Source organism: Protopterus annectens, chromosome 14.part0 (assembly GCF_019279795.1).
Source record: "Protopterus annectens isolate FY-2018-M chromosome 14.part0, PAN1.0, whole genome shotgun sequence".
NCBI classification, from domain to species: Eukaryota; Metazoa; Chordata; order Ceratodontiformes; family Protopteridae; genus Protopterus; species Protopterus annectens.
In genome coordinates, this window is record NC_056748.1 from 69702267 (window position 1) to 69725114 (window position 22848).

General features: G+C 42.5%; 1 protein-coding gene across 1 annotated transcript in view; it reads left to right on the forward strand.

Moving 5' to 3' along the window:
* TET1 (tet methylcytosine dioxygenase 1) overlaps window positions 1–22848 on the forward strand; it is a 1437723-nt gene that overhangs the window by 835651 nt on the left and 579224 nt on the right. Inside the window, exon 5 of the mRNA XM_044055524.1 lies at window positions 13863–14013. Coding sequence (XP_043911459.1) covers window positions 13863–14013 — 151 coding nt within the window. The remainder of the gene's footprint in view (window positions 1–13862; window positions 14014–22848) is intronic.

Consider the following 22848-nt stretch of genomic DNA (forward strand, 5'->3'; position numbering starts at 1 on the left):
TTCCAGCATCCCTGAGGTGTTGCCCGACTGCCCACCCTTGGAGGCAGTCGGGGGAAGATTGTCGCTGTACCCAATAGCCTGTTCCCTCTCTCAAGACAAATGGGTACAGTCGATCATATCCGAGGGCTACAATATCCCTTTCGAGAGGTATCCCGTTCCTCATCATTCCCTTCCAGACGTCTCACCCGGTCTAAGGGAATTGGCAAAACAGGAGGTATCAAAACTCCTAGCAAAAAGAGCCATCCAAATAATGCCAGCAGACCAAGTAGGATCCAGCACCTACTCAAGATTCTTTTTGGTCCCCAAAAGGACGGGAGATTGGAGACCAATTTTAGACCTCAGCAAACTAAACAAGTTTGTCAAGAAGGCAAGGTTCCGGATGGTCACACTTCAGTCCATTCTACCCTTTTTGGGCAAAGACAACTGGATGTGCTCAATAGACCTTCAGGATGCGTACTATCATATAAAGATTCACAGGCACTCCAGAAGGTTTCTCCGCTTTCGGCTGGGGTCCAGTCATTTTCAATTCAGAGCCCTGCCCTTTGGCCTCACTACAGCCCCCAGAGTGTTTACCAAATGCATGGCAGTGGTTACGGCTCATCTGAGACGTCAAGGATTCCAGGTGTTTCCGTATCTAGACGACTGGCTCCTCTCCGCCACCACCAGGCATCAACTTCTCAAGGCCAGAGACCACACTCTGCAAACCTGCAAGCAATTGGGGATTTCAATAAATTTCGAAAAATCTTCTCTGTCGCCTTGCCAATCTATTACCTTTATAGGCGCAGAATTAGACACTGTCAGCATGTCAGCCAGACTCACAGAACGAAGAATTCTGGACATTCAGAAGTATATTCGGATCATATTACTCAGCAAGAAGATCAGAGCCAAATTTGACCTGAAGGTTCTGGGTCTTATGGCTGCGGCCATTGTTCTTCTGCCATTAGCCTGCTTCCACATGCGTCTTCTGTAGTGGATGTTGTTCGCTCAATGGTCATTCCAGCAACTCCTCATGAGTCACGAGATTTTTGTCACGCAGTCGTGCAAGAGTCATCTAACCTGGTGGATGTCTTCTCTGCTCCATCAGGGCCGACTGTTTCTTCCCCCAGTTCCGGTTGCCACAGTCACTATGGATGCCTCTCTGATCGGGTGGGGGGGGCATTATCAGGGCAGGATGGTCCATGGGACTTGGCAACCCATAGAATACCATCTGCACATAAATGTCCTAGAGATGAGAGCAGTGCTTTTAATGTTGCAAGCCCTCAACGACTTTCTTCCCTTAGGGACTATTGCAGTTCAGACGGACAACATGTCTGTAGTCTGGTATATCAACAAGCAGGGTGGCACCAGGTCCTACCCACTGTGTCGAGAAGCTCTCAGACTTTGGCAATGGGCGATCTCCTCTCATCGGTTTCTGATAGCAACGCATATCCCCGGGAGATCCAACCTCTTAGCGGACAGACTGAGCAGAGCTATTCTCATGCCACGCGAGTGGTCTCTCAAGCAATCGGTAGTGGACGAGATATTTCAGAAGTGGGGCTTCCCTTCCTGCGACCTTTTTGCTACACCCCAAAACAGCAAATGCCCGGACTTCTTTACCCTTTTTCCTCTACCAGGCCATTCCCCGAGAGACTCTCTAACCCAGGATTGGCCCCAGGGACTTCTGTATGCCTTTCCTCCTTTTCCACTGATACCACAAGTTATTCAGAAAGCTACCGTATTGAGAGCCAAGTTGATCCTCATTGCCCCTTACTGGCCTCGACAAATTTGGTTTCTGTCCCTGCATCGTCATCTCCTGGTGCAGCCTTGGCATCTGGACCCAGTTCCAGACCTTCTGACCCACCAGTTGGGTCAACCGCACCGGGCCATTCGTTCTCTCAACCTCACTGCTTGGTTGCTCCACTTCCTTCCTTAACCAGGCTTCCTATGATCTCTAACCCCGTTAGGGATATCATAGTAGCTTCTCTTAAGTCCTCCACCAGAAAGATTTATGCTAGTAAGTGGAAACGCTTTTCTTTCTGGGCAAAGTCTAAACACTTAGATCCCTTTACTGCTCCAGTGCATTCAGTTCTGGATTTCTTAGCAGAGATTTTTCAATCAGGGTCTTCTGCTTCTACAGTTAAAGTCCAATTGGCAGCAGTCTCTAATTTTCATGTTGGTTTAGCAGATCAAAACATAATGTCCCACAAACTTTGCAAAGCCTTTCTCAGAGGTATATTTCTCCTGAAGCCTCCAATCAGAGATCCCCCTCCGCAGTGGGATTTGAACTTAATGCTGGCATCTTTGATTCTACCCCCCTTCGAACCGGCTGCTACATGCTCCTTAAAGTTTCTTTCCTGGAAAACAATTTTCTTGGTGGCTGTTACTTCAGCTAGAAGGGTTTCTGAACTTCAGGCCCTTTGTGTCCGTTCCCCTTACTTGTTTTTTCACAAAGATAGTGTATCTTTAAGACCTAATCCATCTTTTTTGCCCAAAGTTGCTTCCCAGATGAATCTTAACCAATCTATTGATTTGCCAGTTTTTTCCCTAATTATTCAGACAAAGCTGAACAAAAACTTCATTGCTTAGATGTCCATCGTCAACTCAGATATTATTTGGACAGAACTAAACAATTCAGAAAATCTGATCAACTATTCCTTTCTTATGCAGAGAATAGAAGAGGTCTCCCAGTCTCTTAAGTGACCTTATCCAGATGGCTGTCTTCTATCATTTCTTATGTTTATCATCTTAGAGGCAAGCAACTGTCCTCAAAACCAAAAGCACATTCTACCAGGAGCCTATCCACATCCACAGCTTTTCAGGATAGGCTACCTAATGACACCATTTGTGCAGCAGCCATTTGGGCCACTCCTCACACCTTTGTCTCTCATTACAAATTGGACTTGGCCTCCAGGGACAGGGCTAGGTTTGGTTCCACAGTTCTCAAGAGTCTGTTCCATTGAGCCACCCAGGATAGAGGTGCTAGGGACGCGGTCCCATCCAGCAAGAATGAAGGCGAGTTTGACAACTTAACATTTAGAAGTTATGTACATACCATAACATTCCATGTTAGTTGTCTTCTCTCGCCTTCTTTCTTGCATCCCTCCCTCCTTCCCCCTGGCCTGGACTGATCTTGAGGTTGTTACTTCCTTTTGTTGGGGGTGTTGTCACTCTTTCCAAGAGTTCACAGTAGGAAGAGTCATTACTGTTAGTGGCCATTGGCCTAGTTTCTCCTACATTTAGTATCTTCTTCCTTGGGAAGAAGTATTTTTTGGCAGGGTTTTCTTCTAGCTACCAAACGAGATCTGAGGTAGTCACGCCTTGCATCATGGGATATAGGGTTGCCTCGAGCTGGTAAAATGAGTTCTCGAGCTTAGCAAGTGCTGAGTCGGAGCCGAGGATCGGCTCCGAACCCATCCAGCAAGAAAGAAGGCGAGAGAAGACAACTAACATGGAACGTTATGGTATGTACATAACTTCTAATTTTCGAGTTTCAAAACCAAAGTCTTCAACTAAAGCTAAGTACCCCGTTGGGGAAATTTTTTCTTGCTCCTTACCGATGTAAGTAAAAGTTAATAATAGCATTACTTGTGGAAAGCAAATACCTCATAAAGATTTTCATTCGTACTGTATTCCTTGCCTAGGCCCTGACCACGACGTACCTTGCCGACAGTTTTGTGCCTTATTTAATCAGCGCACTATCCGTCGTCGGTATATTTTCGCCTCTAAATATTTCGGTTCTTGGTTTAATTATCGAGAATTGTCGTCGGTTAGCCGACTACCAGGATTCCGGAAAAACGCAAAGATAAAGACAGAGACAGGCCGCCGAAGTCCAAAACTGCCGACAACACTTCTCCTAAGCCAGTCGCCAGTTCGCCGGTACTCAGTGAGGCGCTTTCACAGCCCCTGATACCCGCTACTTTTGATTCGCAGGCCTCTACTGAGACCCATTCGGAGCCCGGTATGCCGCGAGATGCTTCAACTATGGAACCTATGGGTGTCTCTACCTTGGATGCGTCCAGAGCCGTTGTGCAGGCACCTGCTTCTGAGGGTGTATTCAGGCCTACGGACTTGCATATTAAACAGACGCCTCCATCTTTACTTAGGCCTAAATCTCGAACCATGCCAAAATTACTGACGCCCAGGCCACATGCTCAGGCCTCTATGCTCAAAAAACTAATAATAAGAATGGCTGAAGATCTAATAACTCTAATCAGGAGTAGCGACCCCCCCCCCCCTTCTAAGAGGAGTAGCAACCCCCCCCCCCCCTTCTAAGAGGCCTAGGACTGAAGTTGATTATGAATCTTCTGACCAGGATTCTGTTTTTTCTGATTCTTCTGATGATCTGGATTTGCCGTTATCTACTTATGACGATTCTGATGCAGAGGACTCCATTCCCTCTGCTTCCCCTCCTGATGATTTTTCTTTTGGGGAAACCTTACACACTCTAAGGGAGCATTTCCACTGGGAAAGCCAAGATTTTTCTGATTCAAAAAAGAGGCTTAGGGATTTCCTTCTCCTACCTCAGCATAGGCCTGTAGCTATTCGTCCTGTACTAGACATTGTTGACGATGCTTTTTCAGAATCTAGTTTGGCCCCTGATTCCCTGCCTCATGCTCCCAGAAAACCTGACAGATACTACAGGGTGCCTGAGTCACACAAGTTTCTTTTTAAAAATCCTATTGCAGATCCAGAGACTATTTCACAGGGGCCCAAGGGCATTAAGGCTTCTACTGCTAAAAATCCTACCCCTTCTGATAGAGACTGCAGGGCGCTACATAGATAGGGTAAGAAGGTTTACACTTCTGCAGCCTTGGCCATGAGGGTTTTAAACTGCTAGTTTCATATGTTAAAGTATCAGAAACATGTTATTGGACTGCTTAAACAGAAAATGATGTTGATTCCTAACTGTGTGGAAAATAAAGAATTACAGGATTTAATGCATTCTGCTGAACAAGTTGGAAAACATACTTTGAAATGTGGTTTTGATTCATTAGAGGCCTCTTGCAGGGCTGCTGTTACTGGGTCTAGTGCTCAGAAGGCATGCTTGGCTTAAGGAGCAATCTTTGCCTGATCATGTTAAAGCTAAATTGTTGGATGCTCCCTCAAATTAGGACCGCCTGTTTGGCAACAAGGCTGAGGAAGTTCTTAAAAAGATGGGAGATGAAGCTAAATCTATGCAAACTGTTAAAGATTTCTTACAAGTTCAGCCTCCTAGATTTAGTAGGTACTGGCCCTCTAAGAATTGGTCCTTTCCAGCCCCTTCCAGGTCTTCTCAAGCCAAACCCAGACACAGCAAAAACCCCAGGTTTCAGTCCCAGAGGACACACAGAACTAAGCAGTGGGGGGCCTCCACTTCCAAATCTGGAAATAATAAGACTCCCCCTATGGTAGACTGTCTCAATGACTTCCTTTTAAAATTTCCAAGCATTTATCAACTGATTACCCATTTGGGGGGAAAAGATTGTTCTTCATGCAAAGAATTGGGAACTCATTACCCAGGACAAATGGGTTTTAAATATAGTGTCCCAGGGATACAGATTTCACTTCCACACGTTGCCAACACCAAGCGGGTGGCCGGACCTCCCCCCAAATCAGTGGGCAGAAGCCCAAAAACAAGTACTTTCTCTCTTAAACATGGGGGCTATTCAACTGGTACCAGAAGAGGAAAAGGGACAAAGTTTCTACTCAAGACTTTTCCTGGTACCCAGAAAAGACAATTCATGGTGTCCTATCTTGGACCTGTCGACTCTAAACACCTTTTTGGAGATTCCAAAATTCAAGATGCTGACTCTTCACCAATTACTTCCTATGCTAGGCAAAGATGCATGGTTGGCAACACTAGATTTAAAAGAAGCCTGCACATCCCAATCAGGTAATCTTGCAGAAGATACCTACGCTTCAAAGCAGGCTACACATACTATCAGTTCTCTGCATTGCCCTTTGTCTTATCTACTGTGCCCAGGGTATTCACAAAGTGCCTAGCTCCAGTTATTGCATTTTGCAGACAAAGAAATATTCAAATATACCCATACCTGGACAATTGTCTAATTTAGGCAGAAAGCTAGGATATACTTTTGAATCATCTAGACTTTGTACAAAAGGTTCTAACTTGTCAGGGGTACACCATAAACGAAAAGAAATCACATCTGGTACCCTGTCACAAATTATATTCCTGGGAGCAAGCTTGAATACAACTTCCCAGATGGCTTACCTCACGCCAGAGACACAAATTAATTTGACAACCTACAACCTACTTCAAACAAGTGGCCACAAAAACCCTACTATCTGCAAGACAAATACTGCAAGCCTTGGGGTTCATGGTCTCCTGCATTCTTCTAATTCCATATGCAAGACTGCATATGAGGAAACTACAGTGGTATCTAAAAAGCCTATGGTGTCAACATTCTCAGAATCTAGAAGCAATGATTCCTATCATACCTTGCCTATGCCTAGAGTTCCTTTGGTTGGCAGAGGCCTGCCACCAAAACAAGGGACTACTTTTCACACCACCCCCTGCCGCCCAAACCCTAACAACACACGCATCAGACTATGCATGGGGGGCTCACCTAGCAGGGAAGTGCATTCAGGGCAAATGGAACACAAGTCAAATGCACCTGCATATTAATCAAAAATAAATGTTAGCTGTGCAAAATGCTCTAACAGCCTTCAAGGACCACATTCTTCCAGGACAACTAATGGTAAAGACAGACAGCACCACTGTTATGTGGTGCATAAACAAGCGGGGGGGGGGGTACACATTCTTACCCCCTCTGCAGACTAGCCATGGCATTGTGGAACACAGTCATGTGCTACCAAGTGCACCTACAAGCTCAATTCCTGCCAGGAAAATTAAATACACCGGCAGATGGACTAAGCAGAAACTCATGGACCCACACGAGTGGAAACTGGAACCAAGAATTTTCAACATGTTGACAAGCAAGTAGGGGAGCCCAGATATAGACCAGTTTGCCTCTCCCCAAAACTATCAATTGGAGAAATTTTGCACAAGGACTCCCCACAAACAAGCCTGGAAAGTGGATGCTCTGTCCTTCAGCTGGAAAAACCTATCAGTCTATGCCTTCCCCCCCTCTGCTTCTGCTCTCCAAAGTACTACTAAAAATCAAACAGGGCAAACCAAGGATGATTTTCATTGCTCCAGACTGGCCGTGCCAACACTGGTATCCCCACCTGCACAGTGTGTCATGGTTATCCCCATGGCACCTTCCTCAGACTCCTTCCCTGTTGTCTCAGCAGGAGAAGCAGATTCTGCACCCTCAACTTCTGACACTGAACATTGCAGCCTGACTAATTACATAATCTCTCCTTTACCACCCCTCAGTAAACCTGTGATGGATATCATTTTTAGAGGCAAGGAGGCCAAGTACTAGAAAATCTTATGCTGAAAAATGGAAAAGATCTGGAACCAATCTCAAGGGATGAGCACAGCAGCACCCAATTTACCTCAGATTTTACAATACTTAACTGAGATGCTTCACAAGGGCCTGTCTTTTTCCTCCATTAAAATCCACACCTCAGCCATTTCAGCTCATTATAACACAGAACCTCCCCTCTTCTCTCATCCACTGCTCAAGCAGTTCCTCAAAGGGGCCAAACATTTGAGACCACCCAGGAGAGCTCCAACCCCAGCCTGGGACCTTAGCTTTGTTTTGGAGAAACTCACGCTACCTCCTTTCGAGCCAGCTGCTACTGCAGACTTAAAATCTCTTTCTTGGAAAACGGCTTTCCTTTTACCAATCACTTCAGCTAGAAGGGTATCTGAATTACAGGCCCTTATGGCGGTGGAGCCTTTCATCATCTTTCATGCGGACAGGGTGTCCCTCAGAACCAATCCATCCTTCATGCCCAAGGTGGTATCCAGTGTGGCTCTTAATCAGTCCATTCATTTGCCAACCTTCTTTCCCAATCCGCAGAACAAAGGGGAACGGATTCCGCATTCCTTAGATGTGCACAGACAACTTAGATTCTGCTTGGACAGGACTAAACCTAAAAGGAAATCTGAACAACTGCTGGTGGAATTTGCTGCAGGGGCAGAGGGGAAGGCTATTTCAAAGCAAACCATTTCTAAATGGCTAGGCCATTGCATTTATTTCTGCTCTAAGCACCATGGAAAACCTATCCCCCAGGGGATCAGACCTCACTCCACCAGGTCTGCATCTACCTCTACAGCCTTTCTCAGAGGTGTCCCTACCAGGGACATCCTAGAAGCTGCTACCTGGAGTTCTGTACATACTTTCACCAAACATTATCATTTGCCAATTTTCTCTAAATCCAGAGCTGGCTTTGCCACTGCAGTCTTGCAGGGCCTTATAGCTGGTCCTAATGCTATCTAAATTCTTCCTCCCAACCATAGCTTTGGGAATCTACCCAAATGTAATGACTGCAACAGTGAAACACGAAGAACATAGTACAGTTGTGTACACTTACCATAAATGTAGATGTCTGAGTGTATTGCAGTCCTGGCTACCCTCCCTCCAGCCCCCTGACTTCTTTTTGGCTATACCTCTACTTTCCTTTACTATGCTTAAAAGCCTTTTTGGTGTATTTGCTTTTTTGTTGGAGGTATATCATTGTACTTTTATATTTAATTGCTTCCCATTAGGGGGCACTTGACATCTGGGGCAAGAAAAACTGATGTAATGGCGTCGGCTGCATGTTTTATACCCCTGATGGCCTGACGTCATGGAAGAAGGGACAGCAACCGACGCAGGACCCAAGACTTTGTTAATCAGGCCGACTGAGGGCTACCTGCAAGCAGATAACCCAAGTGTAATGACTGCAACAGTGAATACACTCAAACATCTACATTTATGGTAAGTGTACACAACTGTACTTTCTCCAGAGGTTCCTATATCTCTTATCCTTCCTTCTTCCAGGTGGGGCAAGCTTTGGGAATCTACCCATATGCTAGTAAGGCAGTATGCTTGTTGAACATAGAACAGTTGCATAATTTCCACTTACCAGTAACAGTAGATATTCATAAAACACACCGCCTTACTGGCAGTACCCTCCCACCACCCCCCCTTTTGTTTGGTGTATATAGTGAGTTGTTGAAGTTGGTGCTGTGTTTTTTTTTTTGGCAACCTTTTTTGCTGCGTGTGTGTGTGTGTGTGTGTGTGTGTGTGTGTGTGTGTGTGTGTGTGTGTGTCTGTGCATGTGGCATTTGGTATGGAACAGTAGGTGTTTGCAAAGCTTGTGTTCTCATCTGCTCTTCTTGTTGTACCCTAGCAAACTGAAACCATTGTATCTGTTAGTGTAAAGGGCTGTCCTGGCCCTGCCAGTTGATTGATCCTTCTCACTCACATGTAGCAGGAGGCACTCTGAGCATTGGTAGACTGCCAGAGGAAGTGTAACAGGACACTACTACCCATATGCTAGTAAGACAGTGTGTTCTATGAACATCTAGTTTTACAGGTAAGTGGAACTTACACAACTGTAGTTTCATTGACTAGCTTGAAGTTTTATACAGTGCACAGACTTAATTTCTTAAGTCAGGGAAAAACAGCTCAAAGAAACTTCATGTTTTTTTTCAAGTCTCTTTAGTTGCACTGCAGTGAGAATAGTCACATTTACAAGCAGTGGAAAACAATCAACTTCTCTTCATCATAGGTTATTAACACACTTACTTATTTGCAGGTTATTGGCAAAAATAGCAAAGCATTTTGTTGCAGTGTGAAGTAAGGATACAGCCAGATGACACATAATGCCATTGCTTCTGTCCTCATTCTCCACCAAGTGTGGGATTCTGCTAGCACTAGATGCAGAAGTAACTGAATATACTTTTTTATTCAGCTCACATTTTGATTTATCAGAGGATGCAGGTGATTTTAAAAGAAAATGTAATCTCAGCAGCAAAAAATGTCAATGAGCAGATTTCTCCGCTGTTTATGTAAATTTCAGATACAAATACAACTTCTGGCCCAGCTAAAATTAATTTGTTGCAAGCTCTAAATGAACCTGGTTAACAGCAGAGCATCCCACTCCAGGCTCATAATTACACAGGCTCTGAGAATGGGAAGGGGTCAAGAATACATTTGGACTCCCGGCTAGAGATTGCCTTCCCTATCAAGGATTGATATTAGAGTATAGGCAAATAGAAAGGACTAGGGGGATCCTAAGTGAAAGACCAGCACTGGTAGAGTTTTTAGTTGAATCTAGAACATAAGCTGCTGTTAAAAAAGGATAATTAGTAGGGCATATAAAATATTGCATGATAACTATAAGAATCAATCAGAGGAGGTTAAAAAAAAATTAGAAGTGAGACTGAATAAGCAATTCACAAAGAAAAGGAGGATATATGTATGGCTCCCAAATATGCATCTGGAGATTTTGAAGGAAACCTTTACCAATTTATGATCAAATTTAAGTGGCAAAGCGACTACCAGGAGGATAGTTGATGTCAGTGTCATGTTTTTAATGATCGGGCCAAGAATATTTTATCTTCTAGTGGGTTCCTTGACAATTTGCTTCAAGGAGATTCTGTTTATGAAATCATGGAATTTTTAGATGTAACCTACAGTTAAGTTATAGGTATTGCAATTTATCGTTGGGTAGTTAATGTCTCCATAGCAAATGAAATGCCTGTTAATTTGAAGTTCATCCAGTGTGTTTAAGAACCTGACATGGTTTTCTGGAGGCACAGAGAGTGACCTGTAACATGTTATGATTTGACGGTTGATTCTACTTAGTGTGACTTGGATCTCAGTCAGTTCAGCTTTCCTGGTCTCTAGGGGTATGCCTAGAACTGATGTGGTCTTTAACAAATATAGATATTCTACCACTGTTACCATCAGGCCGAAACATGTGCTAGTTGCAAAACCCTAGTGTGGAAGAAGTGCTTTCTGTACTTTTAAACCAAACTTCCATAATAATGTACAGATGCATATGCTCCCAATGCAGGAGGGCCTCAAGATAAGGCAATATCAGGAATGTCTCCACCTGCCAAGAATGGAAGCGTTAGAGAGCCTGTGTATTTTTTTTAAACAAAAAACATCTTTATTGACTTGTCATCTATGACTGGCAATCATACATTTATATAAATGAAAACAAACTGTATTGGTGTATTTTCACTTGCAAACATTATACATCACGTATAATCTTCTGTACAGTCATTGTCAGTCAAACATTATATAGCCCATTCAGTTCCTGCCTTCCCTTAAACCTCCTTCCTCCTCCAAAATAATATTCAGCATGTATTGTTCCCACAATTCTATTTTTTCTATGTAATTTGCTCCTACCCTTTTCTAAACGTCCCACTTCCAGTTCTTCATCTCTTTTACTATACTCACTACTTCTAGTATGTTTGGTTTAGACTTTAATTTCCTTTTTCTAGTAACTGCTTTTTTGGCAGCCACCAGAATTAAACTCAGCAAGTCCTTACTATGTCTAGGCAATTATCACAGCTCAAAAAATTATTTCCTTAGTTATACCAATTTGCTCAACCAGTATTTTTGACAGAGTAGTTTGCAGGGATTTTTTAAAGCCTGCCAAGTCATTATACTCCCAAAAGTATGTTCCCAATTATCTCTTTCTTCCCCATCACACCTCCAACATTTGCAGTCTGCCAGAAGAAAAATTATTTGGAGTCTGCTTGGAATATAAAAATACCTAAATCTTGTAGATTTTACTGCATATTTGGGAGCCAAACATGTATCCTGTTGTTTCTTTATGAATTGCTTATCCGGTCTCTATTCCCAATTTTCTGCTAATATACCCAGTTACCTCATAAGCAGTACAAAATGTACCCTGTTGGACATACTCCTACAGCTATTTCGCCTTATCCTAGCCACTTGTTTTCTCCCTGAAGTTTGGCAAGCAACTGTTTTTACACCATTTTAAAAGGGAGGACCTATTACAGACCCTGGAAACTACAGCCCCATTAGCCTGACTAGTCTCATCTGCAATGCCGTGGAATATATCATACCTGGCCTTACTAGCTTTAATGAACTATTATATCAAAAATTTTATAAGCCTTGACCCCTAGGAGTTTGGCTTTGTTAAGTGTAGACCTTAAATTGACCTCTACATAATTACGTGAATAGCAAGTTGGTTGAGATATAGAATCCATGTAGTGAGGGTGTCGGGTATATCCTCAGTAAACACGAAGGTGACCAGCAGTGTTTCTCGGGGATCTGTGCTGGGACCTGTAATATTCAGCATCTGATTTGCATATCTCCAAATTACAAATGGGGATCTCTGGCCAACCAAGTTTGCAAAACACATAAACTTGGTGTCATCCTCAAGTCCTCATGACACTCTGATGCTCCAGCTGGAGCTCACACATGTCAACAACTGCTGCTCAAAAACCAGGTTAAAACTAAATGACAAAAAGTGCACTACTGTAACATTTGGTAAGCAGTTCCTTCATCTATCTCATATCATAGACAGCACCCACTTCAAAATTAAAGTGTGTTGAGAAACCTTGGAACATGAGTAGATAATTATCTTACCTTTAACCATCACATTGCAACAGTGTTTAGGAAATCTTTTAATCTGGAAAAGTGACTACAAAGGGTATTTCGTCAAGATCCAAGGAAATTCTTACCCATCTAAATTCCACATTGATCAGACCTATTATGAAATATACTTTCCCTTTTGTGCACCACATGTTACTAGGCATATCAAGCAACTGGAAAGACCCCAAAGCCTCCCAGCTTAAAAGATTAAAGGCTTAAAAGAGAAGAGCTACCAGAAGAAATTGGAAGTACTATCACTTTATTCAGGGTGCTGTAGACACATTAGGAGTGATCTTTGCCTTGTCTTTCAGGAGATTAGGGAAGCAGTATTCCATGACTTTGTATATATTCTCAAGTCAAACAGTCCCACTGACACTAGAAGCAGGGATCTATACTTGCTTCAGCAAATAAACAAAACATGATGGAGAGAAAGATTTGTCACACAATGCTTGCCCCTTCTCTGGAACAAATTTCCACAGCAAATTAAGTAGTGTGACATACCTTCTTCCTTCAAAAAGGAGTTTAAGACATCTGGGTAGATATCCACAAATACATCCCTGGTATGACTGGCCCATTGTCCCTTGCAAAGGGAGGTAAGGTCTAAGGGTGGGTACTGGCAAGACTTAAATTACAATGAGGCCCAATTGTTTTGTATTTTCTGTGAGTCTACAATTCCTCTCCAGTCATGGCAATCCACCTGTAACTGAGGCACAATGACAGGACAATAAGCCTCTCCTTCGAGACACTAATGGATTTCTAGTGAGTCTGGCATAGCTAGAAAAGCCCGTCTTTTACACAAGAATAAATCGTATATTCAATCTCACAATGACCCATTAGTCCAGAACATAGGAATTCCTGTCCTGTCTAATACATAGCATTGCCTGACTGCTCTTAAAGTAACATCATTATTTACATACTATTTACATCAAACAATGGCATCAGCAATGCTTTAAAACCGAAGCAATTCGAAATGCAGCTTTTTTAGAATGTGTGTATCACATACAGCATTCAATACCCTGAAATATTATAGTTTTCTTTTATAAATATTGCGGAACTGCCACCTATCCCATCAGACCTGCAACAACAAAAGGAGGTAGACCCTGGAATTGGTGATTTTGGGCTCTTTAAGTAATGTTTCAGTAATAGTACAGATATCAACAGAGAAGGGAGAACTCACCCCATTATTTGCCAGTTCATTTTCCTTGTTATCAAAAGAATAAGTAAATACAAGCCCACAATTGACTATTTACCTGGTGTAAAAACAGAGGTTTAAGTCAAAATTGTGTTATGGTTAAATGAGATATTCTGATTTGTAAAACACTGATCTTTAGTTTTTAATTCATTGATTATGGAGACTTTAATTTGGTACATTAAACTGTTTGTCATCCCAGTTTTCTCCTTTCCTTTTAGTCGTACCTGTGCATGTCAGGGCCTTGATGCTGAGACCTGTGGAGCCTCATTTTCATTTGGCTGCTCCTGGAGCATGTATTTCAATGGCTGTAAGTTTGCCCGAAGCAGGTATCCACGAAAGTTTAAGATCATGGCAGATGATGCAAGAGAAGTAGGTGGACTTTTTCCTTTTCTTTTAAAAAGGATGTGCATGCATTTCCATTGACTTTTACATTTCATGTCTATGCTGGTTCCTTCATAATGCCTCATGTGTCTGTCATAAAGGCCACAGTAATTGTGTGTGTAGTTATGTAGCATGTACTAGCACTCTATAGTAAGTAGATTACAATAGCAACATCTGGTTGTGAACAGCAAATGCCTCATGTGTCTGTCATAAAGGCCACAGTAATTGTGTGTGTAGTTATGTAGCATGTACTAGCACTCTATAGCAACATCTGGTTGTGAACAGCATAACTTACCATACACAGTAGTATGATAGGCATAGTGCTATAGCTGTGTTGTTACAATTAGTGGAAATCTGTAGGTTAAACCTAGAACCTTTAATGTGTTTTATTTCACAGTCCTGGGGCAGTGAGAGTCCTAACAGTATAAAAAAGTAGTACTGCACTTCAGGGAAAGGATTGCAAATTAGATTCCACTTTTTAGCAACTATTCAGTTTCTGTTTTTATACCATCTAATTCACACCCAGAGTGCCAAACTTGATTTTGGGCTGTCAGGAAGAGGGGCAAAGGTATGCCTCCTTTTAGACATGAAGGAAATGTTCCAAGTGACTGTAAAGGACACTGAAATAATGTAAGACAAACTAAACATAGCACCTGGATGATAATGTGCCTGTCAGTAGAGTGGTGCCTGTAATACAGACTGTACATTCCCATAATTTTATAATTTGTGTCACTGAAGTTGCATAACATAATGATCATTGATACAGGATTTAAATACATCTATTGGATTATATGCCAGAGGCAGAACCTGTTTTTACAAGACTCTGCAGAACTGGGATGTCCTAGAGCTTGTGTTTGCAGTCTCAAGCTTTAGCCATTAAAGGATATATTCTGGCTATAAAAGGAAGCAACTTTCATACTCTCCTTTCCAGTATGTGTTTTGTTTCCCTCAAACTGTACAGCACTGGTTAGTTTCCTCTTGGTGGCTGATATATGCCTAGTTGTTCAACAGTCTTAGAAAAATTATTTGCTGCTGCTTATCTTTTTCAATTTTTTTCTGATCTTTCTTTTGTGGAAAATGATACCCTCTGCAAAAGTCACCAGAAAGTGCATCTACTGAGCATTCTAGTGGCTCTGACATTGAGTGCCTCACTTTCTGATGGACTGAGTATAGGTATGCTGACTATGAAGTTGCCATTAATGCAGGTTTGGAAGTTTTGTTCGGCAACCCAGACCCAGTATGGCTGATTGTTTTGCCTGGAGTCCCCCAGATCTAGCAAGTCTGAGATTAGATTTCCATCTTCTTTACCAAGAGGAGTAAGACCAGCAGGAGTTAGTCATATGGGCAGTGAAACATTTCCAAGGCCACTTGGCCCAACCCCCTTACTCCTACTCCCATGTCCATCAGTGCCCCTCAAGATCTATTTTGCCTTGCATATAGTCACATCAGTTAATGAAAGTGGCTCAAGCTACCAATGAAAGTGGCTCAAGCTACCACTTGATTTTCAATTATTTCAGTATCATTTTATTGATATTTGTTTAATATTCTATTTAGTCATTGTTCTTCTGTCCTCAGTATATTCCTTTATTGTAGTACTAGTAGTATTAATATTAGCGTTTTAACCTATCTCGTTTCAGCTGTTGCCCTCCTGTTCCTTCACTATTTTGTTGCTGTGTAGGAAAATGTTGTGCTCTAAAAGTTTATTTTTGCTCTGCTCTTCTAGCATTTCTTACAATTATTGTCATGGTTTGTTTAGACTTTGCTGCTGCAGAGAGGAGTTAGGGATGATGTTGAATGCATAAATCATTGCTGTAATAGCCTAAGCTATATGGGTCCCACCCCCTGTGGCCAGCCAGCTTACAAAGATAAAGGGTGCCTTGTATGAGCTACAAGTGTCAGGAGCTTGAGCAGAGCTCCATATAAAGATGGTGCAAAAAGCTTCAGATAATTTTTTTTTTTTGTCACAGAAGATGGCTCCTTTAGGCAGACCCAGTAGAGCTGTCATTTTTGCTAGCGATCATTCATTGAGAAGGTTTAGTCCCCTGTTGGATAAAATCTTCCTCTAATTTTACTCTGAGGAACTTTTGTGTTTTTCTGACTAAAATCTATGGTTTAGCTGGGAATTTTGGACTGTCATAGCATTTCTAAGGGAGTGTATGTGTAAATAGTTATGTGAACATTTTATGTTAAAATATATTTTCTGACAGAATTTTTATTCACGTTGTAGGTGTTTGTGTACTGGGGACAGGATACTGTGATTGGTGGAGCACAGTCAATGTTACAGTACTGATTCTTGGGTCTTTCTGCCATGCAAAAGCCCACAACCAGCCCAATTTTCAAAGTCTTTGCATCATTCCTAGCTGACGGATGACTGAAGACCAACATCTAGACATCAGGGTACAAGATGGATGTGTGTTGGTACCATCTTCAGTTCTTTCTAGCCATGCAGTACAATGCCCTTCACGTATGTTCAGAATGCTCACAGTACATTGGTTGGTTCATTTTTTCAGAGTGTCTCCTTCTTTCAGTCAGATATGTACCCCATTGTGGATTTTCCTCTATTAATTTAATGTTTAAAAAGGTCAATAGTTGCTAAGTGTGGGAAACAAATCCTGCATAAAGATTTTTGTCTGTTCTGCTTGGAGCTTCAGCAGAATATCTCTAAGTGTCATGACTATGCTAAATTCTGAGCAAAACCCCCTCAAATGTTGGACCAAGGTATTAGCTGCCCATATGGAGTCCTCAGTTTCGATTCCCCCAGTGGCTTCACAACCCACATCTACCACTGGGTCTTTGCAAACACCAGCTTCTGTTAGGTCATTCCAAAGAAACAGAAAAACAAATAAAATCAACGACACTGACATTCCCTATAAAGCTCTGTCTCTAGTTCCTAAATTGACTGACAACCATTAGAGGCACATTTGCAGTCATCTGGCCCAGTGACTCTTATTCCCAAACCCTCTGGCATAAGCCCTCAGCAGGCCGCCATGGTTTCCAGCTTACCGACCACTGTTACCACATTACCACGGCACAGATGTTGGCTATGTCTGAGGTCGCTCAACAGGCCTCAACTTCTGACATTTGGGTTGTGGGTCTCGAGGGAGACACCCTGTCTACCTCAGCTACTGAAACCTTCACCAAAGTTGCAGTCAGATCACCGCAACCTCAGGTCATCCCTTCTAAGTGGACACCTAAACCAAAGTGAACCACTTCTTTTCCTTTGCCTCTGCCCTCATCTACTTCAAATCAGGCTGAAGCCCAAGACCTCTTAAAAAAATACTGCAATCCATGGCCTTCATGAAGTCGAGGGAGCCCTCTCACACTTCTGTTTCTGAAGCCTCCCTATCTAGAAGAAACCAGGGAGATGGCCTTTCAGGAAGATTCAGATTGTTCAAGCTCAGAAGATTGTGCTGTCCTATTCTTCCATCACAAATTGTCCAGATTCAGACTCTGATGGCACTCTGTCTTCTGCCTCCCCCACCCCCCGAGGACCTCTCTTTCAGGGATACCTTTCACAGAATGAAGGAGGCTTTCGACTGGGATACTAATGAGTTCTTACAAGCTCAGACCCATTATAAGGAACTGCTGAGTTTGCCTTTTTCCCAGGCCACTGGCTATCCCTCCTGTACATATAGTGCTGATGTCTTTAAAGACATTGCTTTACATCCTGATTCTTTACCACCTGCTGCTAGGAAGCTGGGCAGGTTTACAGAGTGCTTGACTCTGACAAGCACCTTTACAAAAATCCCAAGGCTGACCCCTCAGTAGTCTCTACTGAATCCCAAAAGGTGCACCTAAGGGACCAGTTAGTTATTCCTTACCTAATGATAGGGAAAGCAGACTATTAGATTTGGGAAAAAAAGCTTCTACCTCTGCAATGAGAGCATTGAAAATTGCCAAATCTGTATGCTAAAGTACCTTGAATCTCTACAGGACAAAATTCTATCTAAGGTGGACTCTTGCAGCTAGAACATTTTCAATGGAAATTCAGAAGACAGCAAGAGAGGCTTTATAAGTCTTTAGACACTCCCTACAGTGTAGCTATGACATTTTGGATGCATCACACATAGCAACTGCCACAGGTTCTCTTATTCACAGACATGCATGCCTCTGGACCCAGACCTTGTCAGATCCGGTCAAGCCTGAACTACTGGATGCTCAATTAGACAAAGAATTCCTTTTCAGCCTTAAGCTGAATAGGTTTTCTGTAAACTGGATAAGAAAGGAAATCAAATAAAAACTGTGAAGGAATTTTATCTGTCTTTGACCCCTAGGTACAGTAGGAATTACCCCTCAAAACTTTGGCCTTTTCCCTCTAGAAAAGGCAAGGGGAGACCCCCTCTTGAAAGAGACCAGACAGTCCAGGAGATGACAACCAGAACAATCGCACAGAACAGGGAGCTCCAAAGAGGCCATACAACACAGAGAACAACTGTGACTATTTTCAACCCCAGCCCTCAATACCCCTATGCACCTTTCCCTCCAAACGTCTGGCTGTAAAACACTCCTTCTTCCTAAATCAATGGAAAATCATTACCAGGGATCAGCTGGTCCTCCAATCATAAAAAGGGTGTACTGCATCCACTTCAGAGAAATACCATCTTGCTTAAGCATCCCAGAAACCAACAAAAGAACAGGAGAGCATCTTACCACCTATCATTGGGCAACTACTTCCCCAAGGGTCCATTCAGCCTGTTCCTCAATGATTGTTCTAGTTCCAAGAAAGGAGGGCACCTGGAGGCCCATCTTGAACTTTTCAAAACTAAACAATGTCTCAGTATCCCAAAATTCAAAATGCTTATTTTAAAAATATTACTTCTCAATATTTTCCAAGATGCCTTTACTGTCATTCTAGACTTAAAAGATTCTTACCTCCATGTCAAAACAGAAAGCCTTCCTTCCTCAGGACAAGATTTCTTTCCTGACAAACTACCTGATCAGCCTGTTATGAAAACAGCACATCTCAGCAAAAGGATTTCTGACTATTCTGGGTCATATGGCATCCTACATTCTCATGGCCCCAAAAAAATGCTTGGGAACCGCATTCTCAACCCATAGATACCTATTCCTCTCATTCTTTGCCTGAAGAAGGAGCTGCTATGGAGGAAGAACACCATACTGCAGAACCAAGGGGTGAATTTCTCTTTACCAGAGGCAAACAAGACCATCACTATGACCAGACAGTCCAGGAGATGAATAGGTTCAGACATAGTTTGGGGGGCCCAATTAGGTTCCTTGAAAATGCAGGGCATCTGGACACCACAGCAGAAAAAAACTGCAAATAAACCAGAAGTGGTTACTAGCAGTTTACCGGGCCATAAAATCCTTTCAGCAGAATTTAAGCCCAGGGCCCTTGCAGACTTGGACAGACAATATCACAGTGATGTGGTGCAGTCTCACAAGGAATATTTGGATGCTGTCTTAAGAACCAAGACTGACTTTCATAGCATCTTATATTCTGGGTCAGAACAACACCCTGACAGATTCTGTAAGCAGAGATCTTCTATAACCCAATGAATGAATGCTGAAGAAAGAGAGGTGTTCTGGACTTCACTCACAGTGAGGGGTCCCCTCAATAGACCTTTTTGCCTCTTACCAGATCAGACAACTACAAGAGTTCTGCTCCAGAACTGAACAAACAAATAGATGCTTTCTCTTTCTCCTTCTCTTTATGATGGACAAACCTATTCCTGTATGCATTCCTGCCCTTGCCTCTGATTCCCAGGGTACTGATAAATGTCAGGGCAGACAAACCCAGCATAATCCTAGTGGACCCCTTCTGGCCAAGGCAACACTGATTCTCTCTTCTTTTGACCCTCAGCAAGGTGAGATTCCACACCCTACCACAGGAAATAGATCTCCTCAGTCAAGCCAAGGGATCTGTATTCCATCCTTAACCTAGCCATATTCAGATTAATGGCCTGGAGAACTGGGTTTTGTCACCAAAAAATGTATCCCAAGGACGTGCTTTCTTTTCTAAAGGAGGCAAGGAAACCCAATACCAGAAAATCATACCTGGCAAAATGGAAGAGATTTTCCATCTGAGGGCACAGCAAGAACTACATCTCCTCTCAGGCAGACATCAAGTTCAGTCTTGGAATACCTTACAAATGTGTTTAGACAGGGCCTTTCCTAATTCATTACTAAAGTACATGCATCTGCCATCTCACCTTGCCAGCACTGCTCTCCACCTATCTCTCACCCTACGCCCCACCATGAAACTTTTCCTAAAAGGAGTCATTCACTTGAGATTACCCAGAAAGAACTATATTCATTTCTGATATCTAAATTATGTGCTAGAGAAACTCACCTTATCCTGGTTTGAACCAGCCACCTCTGCCTCTCTAAATATGCACACTTAGAAGACCACTTTTCTTATAACGGCCAACTCAGCAAGCAGGGTGTCAGAGCTACAAGCCTCATGTATAAAGAGCCTTCCAGTGTCTTTCACGGGAATAGGGAAACCCTTAGAACAAACCCATATTTTATGCCTAAGGTGTTATCAGAACTTATGATAAATCAGTCCATCCAGCTGCCCATCTTCTTCCCAAACCCACAGAACAGGGCAGAACAAGTCCTTCATTCTCTGGATGTAAACAGGGAAATCAGGTACAATCTAAACAGGACAAATCCCCCAATAGAGCAGATTACTGGTGGCTTTCACAGAGGATAGAGGACAGACCTGTCTCCAAATAAACTATTTCCAAATGGATAGCGTACTGCATTAAGTTCTTTTGCTCTCGCCATGGAAAAACTCTGCCCATTTCACCAGGAATTGGGCAACTACAACTGCTTTCCTCAAAGGATTCCTATCCTGGCCATCCTAGAAGCAGCCACATGGAACTCAGTGCACACCTTTACAAAACACTATAATGTAGGCAATATCTCCAGGGCTAGAGCAGGTTTCACTACTTCCATCCTGCAAAGCCTTATTTGTTAGGGTCATACATATGACCTACTACTGAACATTTGGCTTTGGGAGTCCTTCCAAGAATCAGTGCTGCAACATTAACTACAAAGCACTTAGTACAGTTGAGGCTCACTTACCATAATTGGAGATGTTTGAGTAGATCAGTGTTATAGTATATACTGCCACCCTCCACCCCCTTTATATACTGACCACTTTCGCCTCCTTTCTGGGTGCATGGGGTAAAAGAGTTCACTGCAGATAGTTCCCATATCTCAATCATCCCCTCTCTACCTCTTTTGATTTTCCTCTTTCCCACTCAGATTCAGACAGCTGGGGAGATTGTGCTGTCTTCATGTATTAGACTGCTTGTTCACTGCTTACGGAGACCTGAAGATGGTGCTGATGTATGCCCTTCTTATACCCTGATATCCAGACATCAGTCTTTGGACATCTGTTGGCTAGGGATGATGCAAAGACTGTGGAAGTTGGGTCAGTCACATGCTTCTGCATGGCAGGAAGACCTACGAATCAGTACTGCAACATTGATCTATTCAAACATCTATAATTATGGTAAGTTGGACACAACTGTACTTTCTCTACTGTATACTTTGACAATTCATCCAAGCTCTGCTGCCTGCTTTTGTGGTCTCTTTCTTGGCTTACCAGTGGAGCAGTCCAATTATTCATGAATTTATTTTCCCCTGTGTGGAAGAAGAAGAAGAAAGCTGTCGGGAAGTCTTTGGGTATCAGGCCAGCTCCTGCAGTGCCTCAGCCACTGGTGGGTTAATGTACTGTGACCACTTGTTGTTCTTAGACAACTCATCCCCCCAGTTCTCTTAGTGTGGCATATACAGCCAGCAAAGACCAGGGTATAGCCATATCCTCTGTGGCCATGGGGATGCCTTTGGCAGGCAAGGGAGAACCACTACTTTCAATTTCAGGAGAAGGGGCAGGTGAAAGTTCTTTACTTTGCAAGAATAGGGAATCTGCATCTGGGGCTAATACAACTGCTGCGAGTCTGTCCTTTTCCAGGGAGTTGCTCAGGAAATAGGAGCATAATGAGAAATCCTTACAGTCTCCTGTACTATTTCTAAGGATAGAGTGGATTTACTGGCTTTTGCTAAGGAACTTACTGGTGTTTTTTTCCTAAGGGCAGAGTAGATTTACTAGGATTTGCTAAGGAACTTACTATTGCTTTTTCCTTGCCTTCTGTTTCCTCAGGCAAGAAAAGGAAGAGATCTGTCTCTTTCTGACATGGATTTTCAGTCAGATGTTCAGGCATTATGACTTGTAACTCAGGAATTTTTTCACAAAGTAAACTCTCTGATTCTGGGGAAAGTATGGTTTTAGATTTCCCTCTTAAAAATGTATCTTTTTCAGAAACTTTACTTAAGACAGAAGTGTTTTTTCAGTGGCTTAAGATAGATGTGTTTTTTTTTCAGTGAGAGCAGAATAAAATTCCTGTAGCATAAAAAATGTATTTCAGTTTATTATACTTGGAAATGCTAAATTGTATAATTATTCCTCCTGTGATGCCTGCTTTAAAAGAGTGTTTTTCTCACAGTTTTTAGCTTTCCTGATGGACAGCCTCCTGTTCCTAGGAAGTCATATACGTTAAACAGGGTACCTCAATTTTATAAACATTTGTTTTTAAATCCTAAACTAGAGCCATCTATGATTCCTTTATCCAAACCTGTTTCTGCACAACAGTTTACTGCTGCTGTTCCCATTCCTTCTGACAAAGATGGAAAAGCAATGCATAAGTTGGAAAAGAAAATGTATTCCTCTAGTACTTTGAAATTTAGGATTTTAATCTGTCAAGCTCATATGCTAGTTTTTTTTATCTGTTGAGATCATGCAGAAGTCAATAATTAACCTTCTTTCTTCTGAGGTAGAAAATTCCTTTAATGCAT